The sequence below is a fragment of the Rattus norvegicus genome, chromosome 6 (assembly GCF_036323735.1).
Source record: "Rattus norvegicus strain BN/NHsdMcwi chromosome 6, GRCr8, whole genome shotgun sequence".
Lineage (NCBI taxonomy): Eukaryota > Metazoa > Chordata > Mammalia > Rodentia > Muridae > Rattus > Rattus norvegicus.
This window is the reverse complement of record NC_086024.1, coordinates 22067001-22076543: the sequence shown is the minus strand read 5'-3', so window position 1 is coordinate 22076543 and position 9543 is coordinate 22067001. Positions and strand designations below refer to the sequence as shown.

The 9543-nt window shown below is 40.8% G+C and overlaps 1 protein-coding gene across 4 annotated transcripts in view; it reads right to left on the bottom strand.

Moving 5' to 3' along the window:
• Nucleotides 1–961: 961 nt before the first annotated feature.
• Nucleotides 962–9543, bottom strand: part of Heatr5b (HEAT repeat containing 5B) — an 80025-nt gene continuing 71443 nt past the window's right edge. For 2 of the 4 annotated variants that reach the window (NM_001191064.3, NM_001414953.1), the window contains exons 33-36: nucleotides 8656–8880; nucleotides 5471–5622; nucleotides 3789–4002; nucleotides 962–1838 (exon numbers count right to left, since the gene is read on the bottom strand). In NM_001191064.3, the coding sequence (NP_001177993.2) occupies nucleotides 1534–1838; nucleotides 3789–4002; nucleotides 5471–5622; nucleotides 8656–8880 (896 nt within the window). In that variant the 3' untranslated portion in view covers nucleotides 962–1533. Of the gene's footprint in view, nucleotides 1839–1872; nucleotides 2989–3788; nucleotides 4003–5380; nucleotides 5623–8655; nucleotides 8881–9543 lie in introns of those variants that run through there. The other 2 variants (XM_039112448.2, XM_039112449.2) reach the window with 2 other exon arrangements.

Below are 9543 nucleotides of genomic sequence, written 5' to 3'. Positions count from 1 at the left end.
GAGCCCGAGACTCCACATAATTGATGAAGGGCCACGATGTGAAATGTAGACAGAGCAGATTCGAGGGGGCAGCCTGTGATTGAGGGGAAGGAGGGGACCGAGATGACGGCTCTGAAGTAGTGAAAACATGGGACTGTGGTGAGGACTGCTGTGGAGATACGGAAGCCACTCGACTGTACACTTTATTTCCATGGGCTGAGCCCATGGCCTTGCACGTGCTGAAGAAGTTATCCTCAGCCTGAAGGGAACAGACACATTCAGTCGACAAGATTACACCACACTGGGGGCGCTTTTAGGAGGATTTTACCAAAAATAAAGACAAAAACAAAAAGCAAGGAGAAAAATGTTGGAAGTCCAAACTGAAAGGAAAATCAACGCTGTAGAAAAAAAAGTCAATCCGAGAAACCAACAGGACGAGCACCTTTCCGAGACGGGTTAATCGATCCAGGCACGGGAGCATAAACGGCAGGTCGCACGTTTCAAATGGCATTAACACTGAAATGTTCAGAAAAGTCACTTTGTTGATGGAGTCTAAACTACGTGGTCTGCTAAAACTGCTGATCAAAATGTGCTGACTGGTGTGGGGAGCATTCGCATAACCAGTTACCTGTGTTGCATGGTAAATTCATTCCCACCGCATGAGAGACCGGCACCCTAACCTGTAACTCTCTCCACGTGCCCTCAAGCACTTAGCTTGCTGCCTTATCCACAGCAGGCTCCAATAAATATTTGATGAATGAAACTAACCACCACGGTAGGAACCTGAGGCTCTGTAATTACACAAAGCATAAAGCAGGACAAGTTTCAGCCATTAAAAAGAAGTAGAAGAGCGTGGCACATTCGAAACACGTTAGTGGATCTTTACATGACAATTTCACTTCGGCTAACAAGACAGATATACACAAAGCATAACTTAGGCATTTAATGTGAAAGTCGAAAGCCCACCAGAAAGACCAGAATATTAGATGGAATGGTTAGAAAATGTGATTTTATTCATAGGATATTTGCCATAAAACAGACTTTTCTGTTATTTGAGTCACTTCCAACTTATAATCTGTTTGCTTTTCAATTAACTTATCATGACAAACGCTAAAAATTGACCCATTTTCTTTTCTTGATACTATCCAATGGCTGCCCAACTACATGATACAATTCTATTCTAACAAATTTAAAACACCATGGCTTAGAGTTAAAACCAATAAGTTAATTAGGGTCTAGGGGCATATGACAGTCCAGTGCATGCTTACAATGAGCAAGGCTCTGGGTCCAGTTACCTGTACCAAAAACCAGAAACAAAACCCCAACAGGAACAACAAAAATAAATCAACAAAAGAGAAATATCATTAGGATAAAAATGAAAATATATTTACCACATGATTTTTAAAAATCAGTAAGAGGTATAAACACTATTTCACTTAACCAACTGCAAAGCATTATAATTCCGATATACAGATAAAACAGTCCACGGCCTGGAATGACGTGGGGTTGTCACTAACTCCATGGAATGTAAATGCAGGTGAAGGGAAGGACGCACTAGAAAAAGCTTGTTTTCAGCTTAATGGTTGGTGCGGAGTGCGTGGCAGGGGCAGGCTGCCTCGCGGCTGCTTTGGCTTTGCTCGCCTGGCTGGCTCGGACAGCGGTTTCTAGTCGCGCTTTCAGCTCAGGAGCAGCCCCCATTACCGTCTTGAAAGCGTGTGGGTACAGAGGTCCAATATGCATTAAGTTCTGGAGTGCAAACTCATGAAGATCTTTGGAGATGGAACTTGCTGAGGCGAATGAGTTTTCGTCCAGCAGGTAGGAGATCAAAGTGGGCACCAGAAGAGCGAGTAACTGGACTCCTATAACAGAGGGCAGAAAAGACTGGCCTGACTGCAGAGAACGAAGCTTGACTGGTGGTTTTTTTTTTTTGTTTGTTTGTTTTGTTTTTTCCTTTTCTTTTTTTCGGAGCTGGGGACCAAACCCAGGGCCTTGCGCTTGCTAGGCAAGAGCTCTACCACTGAGCAAAATCCCCAACCCCTTGACTGGTGTTTTAATTTTAATTTTTATTTTATGTGCACTGGTGCTTTGCCTGTGTGAGAGTGTCTGAGCCCCTGGGACAGCAGTCACAGACAGTTGTGGGCTGTCATGTGTGTGCTGGGAATTAAACCCAGATCCTCCAAAAGAGCAGCCAGTCCAACCGCGGGGCCATCCCTCTAGCCCTGCAGCATGTCATGTTTAATAATAACAATATATTATGTGTAATATATAACAGTCTTCTGTGTGTTTAAGAGGAAACAAGCTGTGCCACGTCTCTGAACTAAATGTCTCAAAAAATAAAGGTCTAAAACATCAGTACGACTCAAGCATTGTCACCCCCATCTTCAAAGCAGACCAATTTGTAGTATTAGCAAGATGTGCCAACATTGAACACATTTTCACTTGGATTATAAACATTTTACACTTCAGCAAGACTTTCAAGAGACAGAACAAACATACAGTTAGTAAATATATGTAAAAAGTAACTTAATTTTTTTAACTAAAAAGTTAAGACTAAATGCTATGCAAAAATAAAGGTAGGGGTGGAGGTACAGCTTGGTGATAAAACACATGTGCCTGGTTTGATTTCAATTCACAGGGGTAAAAATGGTAAAATTACTTAATAAATAGGATCAGATAGACCAGGAAGATAGTAATGAGAAAATACACAATGACTTAATGAATGATGTTAATTTGATAGTAACATCTTTTAGGCTTTTTAATTTAGTCACATGACTTTATGAGGGTAATTAGGTTTTGAATTATCATTTAACTTTTCTAACCTCTTTGCAAATGTGATCTCTTTTCATGAAAAAGTTTCCCAGAAAATTGTGAAGATGGTTGAGAATTTTGAAAAGCTATAGTGTGAGTGGAGATACAGCTCAGCAGTCAACCACGTGATGAAGCCATAGGCCTGTCTCCAGCAGGGACAAAATGAAGTAAAGAGAAACCGAGGCAGTGAGGAAGAGAGGACTGTTCAGAAGAAGATGTTACAGGAAGCAATACATTAATTCATGTGTAGGTTACTTGGGTACAAAGTAGGGCTAATTGTATTTTTACATTTATTTTACTAACTATAAACTTTGTAACGGTAGCACTGGTCTTACTGCCCTTCAGTATTTAGAGCATTTTTGAACGGACTTGCCTTTCAGTTCCTTAACAGATGCCCACACTGAGATTTAAGCTCAACATGGGGGCAGAGCTGAGGCTCTGCCCGCCCCATGCCTGCACGGAGCCCAGGCTTGCATGTGAGGGTGAGCTCTTTCCCAGCTCAGGGAGAGGGTCTGGAAGGAGCAGCTTAATGTTTAATCGTAAGGTATTTGTTGAAATTTTAGCCTTCCCACAATTAAAAATCAAATTTTTGTGTGCGTCGCCATACGTTTCTGGTTAAATCAAGGCACTTTGCAGTTCTCAGGAAGCAAAAAGGTAAGTATCCAACCCTGAAGTATCTTATGACACTTGGTGCTTCTACTGCAGTTACTACAGAAGGCTTATGTAATTCGCATTTTATTTTAAAAATTCTATTAAATTAGTAGTTTCAATTCTTAAACTAGAAACATTGTTAGAAAATTAAAAACAAAACCACATGTTAAAACGCCCTCAGTAATTCATTGAGTTAAACGAAGCTAATACATTGAGCAAATACATCATGTAAGCAGACCATAACTGCTTCTCAGAAACTCACTGCTGCGAAGCCTGGCTTTAACATTAAGATTCATAAATAATACAGGTCTTCATTTCGGACTAGTGGCTTTTAATCAGAAAATACTTACTGTTCTGTTCTTCCCCAAGAGCAACCAATGTTTCAAGAACTTTAATTCCTTCTTGGACAGCCAGAAGTTCCGTGCTACTGGCTGGTCTGTCTCTCTCCACAGCTTTCAGCTTCCCGACCACTAGTGGAGCTAAGGAGTGGATGTAGGGAGTCGAGAGCGCACGGTTGGAATGCTGGAAGACTGAGAGGAGAAGCTGGTAGCATTTGGCTTGAACCTAGGTAAGATAGAGGTTTTCTTAATGAATGCATCTGACAGACCTTAGTCACACTGCACCTCGACAGCTGCTGAAAAGGAGAATGATGGAACTCAAGGCTAACTAAAGAACCCTGGGGATTAAATAAATTCCTTGTATATAAATCACCAGAACCATCAGGATTATCTAACCAGGATTTCTACTGCGCTGGGTTAGTCAGACACTAGGAAGTCGGATCTCCTTCCTATCCTTCCTTCAATGTATAACTGCCTCTCTAATGTTAATCCAATATAGTAAGGGAGGCTAACAAATGGCTGGCCTGAAATAAAGCTACAAAGATACACTATTTAGATGCATTAACCCATTTGATTCTTTGGAAACAACTGTTTATATCAATTTCTAGGTCTAGAAAGGAGATCCCCATTGGCTATACCTAGATTAGAAAGACTTCATATTAACTTTTTCTTTTCTTGTTTCTTGAGGCAAGTTCTCATTATATATCTCTAGTGAGTGTGGAACTCACTATTTAGACCAGGCTAACTTCAAATTTGTAGAGACTGGGTAGCCTCTGCTCCTGAGTGCTATGATTAAAGGCATGTGTCACCATACTCCTCAGAGTAGTAACAATTTTGTTAGGAAGGGAAGGAGTCGAGCGGCTGCTCATTAATGTTTGGGCAGAGGATGGCGTACACTTGATTTGGTACTTTGTGAGAAAGTAAACCACCAAATTCCTCTGCAAACAGAAAAAAGTCTGGAGGACAGTTTAAGAACAGAGGCCTCTGAGCTATGAATCTGAAGACTTTAAGGGAGCCCAGGGTGGAGGCAGGAATGTTTTATACTGATTTTCTTTTCCTGGTGTGCAGCATGTTTCAGAAGCCTTAACTTGGACTTTGACAATAAACCAATAAAATTAAGTTCATTAAAAGATGCAATAATGATACTGGTGCAGGCCTTTAGACCCAGCACTTGGGAGGCAGAGGCAGGTGGATGTCTGTGGGTTTACAGCCAGCCTGGTCCATAGATCTGGTTTCCGGATGGCCAGGCTTCACAGACAAACCCTGTCTCAGGAAAAAAAAAAAAAAAAAAAAAAAAAAAAAACAACCAGAAAAGATGCAACAATGTTACCCTTTAACATAACGCTTGTATCAATGAAATAAATACTATAAAACAAAGCCCATGTAAAGTCTCTCATAATTATGGCTAGGTTAATAAAATATTTCATTCATTAGACAATTTTGGCATAGGCGAGTATCCATACTGTCACTCTGAGTGCTTAAACACAGTGCTCTTCAACAGTTTTCCACTTAAAAGTTGTCCTACAGGCTGACCATACAGTTAGGCAGGTAAGAACACGTGTGGAGCACCCAAAGTAGCTGCACATACACAACACTGCACATACCTACAGAGTAACAGGTTCTTGTTGCATCACACGTCTCAGTGAGCTCATCTGGAGGCCCCTGACAAAGCAGGCTGTGCAAGGGTAACTCACCCATGGGTCACACGAGTTCAGGGCACTTTTAAATCTGTTCATGCAGCCGTTCTGTAGGGACTGCACTCCTATTATCTCACTGCTGGCAGACCACAGGAAGAGCGCAATGGCTGTAAGTGTGCTCACTTCATCCGGTGCGGGCATACAGTCATCTATGAAACAAAAGGTGAGCACTGTGGGGAGATCTGGGGATTACAGACGTGGACAACACTCTTAATGTTCACCAGAGTATGTCTCAACCTGAAAAAACACAGATTACAAAATCCTCGTTGTGGAACTATGGCAGGAAGAAATGTTTCAGGCACCCTTTTTAATTGGTTGTGAGAGCTTGACAGAAAGCAGGTAGCTAAGGCAGACTCAAAGAGTCTCTTTGCAGACCACTTCATTATTATAGAAAGAAGAAATGCAGCATTGTAGTGGGCATTGTGGCAGGCGCCATCCTGATGAAGTACTGAACGCTACAATTTGCCATGGTGCTGCATAACTCGAAGCCCAGGACATGGGAGGTGGAGGCAGGATTATTGACACAAATTTGAAGGCAGCCTGGCTAAAGAGTGACATCAGGCCAGTGTAGACTACAAAGCACAACTCTGTCTAAAAAAGCAAACACCAAGGGGCTAACGAGACGTCTCAGCAGTCGAGGGCACTGGATGGTCTTCCAGAGGATCTGGGATCAATTCCCAGCACCCACACGGCAGCTCATGGCTCCAGTTCCAGGGGATCCAATACCCTTGTATCAAACACACATGCAGGCAAAACACAAATGCATATGAAGTTTAAAAAAAATTTAAAAAGCAGAAACCAAGAGTTTCTTTTATTTTTAATATTTGTTTGTTTGTTTGTTTGTTTTTTTCTTTTTTCTTTTTGGAGCTGGGGACTGAACCCAGGGCCTTGCGCTTGCTAGGCAAGTGCTCTACCACTGAGCTAAATCCCCAACCCCCAATATTTGTTTGTTTGATTGTCCTTGGCTAACTGTCCTAGAACTATGTAGACCAGGCTGGCCTCAAACTAAGAGATGCACTGGTCTCTGCCTCCTGAGTGCTGAGACTAAAGGTACGGCCACCACGTCACGCCTACCCAAGAGATTCTTGACGTTGGGCAAAGCAACATTATATGTTGTCTTACATGACTAAGAAAGATATATATTACTTACTTATGTGATATTCCTGTTCAAAAGGTATAAATGAATGTATACTAAGAAGGGGAAATTAAACAACTATAAATTAAGGAAACACCGAAGCAGAATAAAACCAAACTAGGAACATCATAAAAGATAAAGGCTAGGGAAATCCCCAGATTAAACGTGACAATAATGAGAGAAAAAGGCATTCTTGGGACAACTTCTGAAGTTTGCATGTGAACAGAAATAACACTACATCGACGCTAAATTCCTAAGTTTAGTAATTCCTCTGTGGGTATTTAAGGAATTACTCTGTTCTTAGGATACCTATGAAGTACTTAGGAGAAAAACATCACAAAGACATCAACACGTTCTCAAATGGTTCAGTAAGGTTAATTAAGATGAGTAACAATGATGATATATGAATTTTACAGAGGGTCCTATAACGTGGAGGCCATATCTAGGACAAATCTACTTTCAGACATCTTATTAAAATTTGAAATTCTTTCAAAATCAAACCTTCTAAAAATGAAAAGCGTATTGCAACAACTTTTAAATCCCATGAGGATTTCCATGTATGAGCATAAATTACACACAATTTTTAAGTATAGGACCTCAATTCTTTCAATAAGAAGCACTCCAGGCTGGAAACGCACAGCACAGTGAGCGTGCCCTTACCTTCTAAGGGCTGGGACTACAGACAGGAGCCTTGATGCCTGGCTGTGGAGAGGTATCAGAAAGGAGTGTGCAAACCTCCCCTTCCTACTCTGTTTCACAGCTACAATCATTTCTTTTTTAAAAAGTACAATTTAAGAAGTTAAACACAGAAGAAAAGAAGATTAAAAACTATGAATAAGCACTTCCCCTAAATTAAAAACACTTATATTCACCAAGACAAGGACAATACAAACTGATGTATGGTGGTGAGATTAGCAGATGTTGCTGATGGAATCATAAATTCATAAAGCCACAGGGGACAGCAATTTGGCACTGTCTGATGAAATTAGTGTTAAATATGTATTTTCAGTTCTACATATGTACCATAAAAACATGAGGAATCTTTAAGGGTGTTTATCACAACTATGTTTGTAATTGTGGAAAATTAGAAATTATAAAAAGTACCCATTGACAGGTAACAAGTAACTGGCAAATTGATTGAAGAAATAAAGGATGAAACTTTACTTACATAAGTTTACTTAAGTAAATTAAAATATAAACAAATGCCATATATTGTTCATAATTACTTATCTCAATATAATACATGTATATATATACATTTATTAACTAACTTTCTTTATTAATAAGAAAGTCCTTATTTCTATATACAGACATAGGATAAAATATTTCAATATCAAGCTTGTAGTTCAGTCTGCGGATGAGTTAGAATAGTCATAAATATTCAGTCTCCTCTTTTATTACTCTTTATTTGAACATAGTGCCTCATTACGTTGGCCCTGGTTGGCCTGGAACTCACTATGTAGACATGAGTGGCCTTGAGCTCACAGAGAGAGAACCACCTGCCCTACCTCTTACATGGTAGCAGGCATGCGTCATCCTGTCCTGCTCCTATTTTGTCACTTTTATTGAAACACATAGGCAGACACTGTGGAGTATTTCTGTAATCTCAGGAATCAAGAGGCTGAGATGGGACAATCATGAGTTTAAAGTTCGCCTATGCTTCATAACAAGGCCATGCTTCAAAAAATAAAATAACAACAAAAAGAAGGATGAGGAGGAGAGGGGCAGGGCAGATTCCAAAGGGAGAGAGGACAAAAAAACCCAAAAACCCAACAACCTGTAAGTAAGCATACATAGAGCAATACATGTCAGTTCTGGGTCCACACTGTCTCCTTTCAGCCAGGCAGATGCTACAAGCACTGAGGACAGGGCTGTTTAGAGCCCATACCCCAGAAGACGCATTCACATTTCAAATCTGATGCAGTGAGACACCCCTAGGACTGATCCAGTGTTGTACAGCAGCAGTCTCCTGACAAGGTTATTCACGTAATAATTTATGAAGGAAAACACTTAAGACATTAAAACTTTGAAAACTCAGACAGGTTACCTGGTTGGGAATATTCCAGGATGCAGGCAAGAGTGCTCCGGATTAGAGCTGTCCACTGTTTCTGAGTTTCCTCTGTTTTGGCCATAGAAAGTGTCACAATACTTTTTATCCCCTGAAGAGCTGCACTGACTGGGGGAGAAACATGGTTGTCCACAGATTTTATTGCTGTGTCTTTCAATATTCTTGCAATTAAGAACAGAATTGTAGGCAGGATTGTCATACATCCTGAAATAAATCAAATAAGTTTTTGCAACTTCTTCAGTTCCTCATGATAGCTGTTTCCATCACACAGACACACGCCCCACAGACACTGCTATGAGACAGTCGATTGTGCTCTCCTTCCCTCACACGAGGCCTCATGACTGCACAGGCTGGCCTCACACCCCTGCGCTCAAGCCATCCTGTCTCAGCACCACTATGCCTGGCTGACGGGATTTAATATTATTTCTTTCCTTGCTATTATATTTGTTATTCAAAATTTACTATATTACCATCATAAATCAATGTTTAAAAATAACATAAAGTGCCACATTGATTTTAAAACAGAAGTGGTGTTTTCTTTTTTGCTTCAACTGAATCTCAGTTTTCTTACTTCCAATGTAAGCTATTTAACATTGCCCTTCACAATGGGGAGAGAATGGAGGTCAGAAAACAGCAGAGGACTAGTGACATATTTTGAGTAGCCTGGAACATAATTCTCAGACATGTAATTACTTCAGTATGCGAGAGTCAGCTCAAGTAGGGAAGATGACCTACTGAACAAGCAAGTGCAGATGAAGCAGCCTAGAGCCTGGCCTGCCCTCAGTGAGGCTCCTTCCACGTGACCGCAATGGAGAAGTCACTGCTCATGCTTGTCACGTAAGAGCCAGGAAGGTCTGCTTGGGCTGA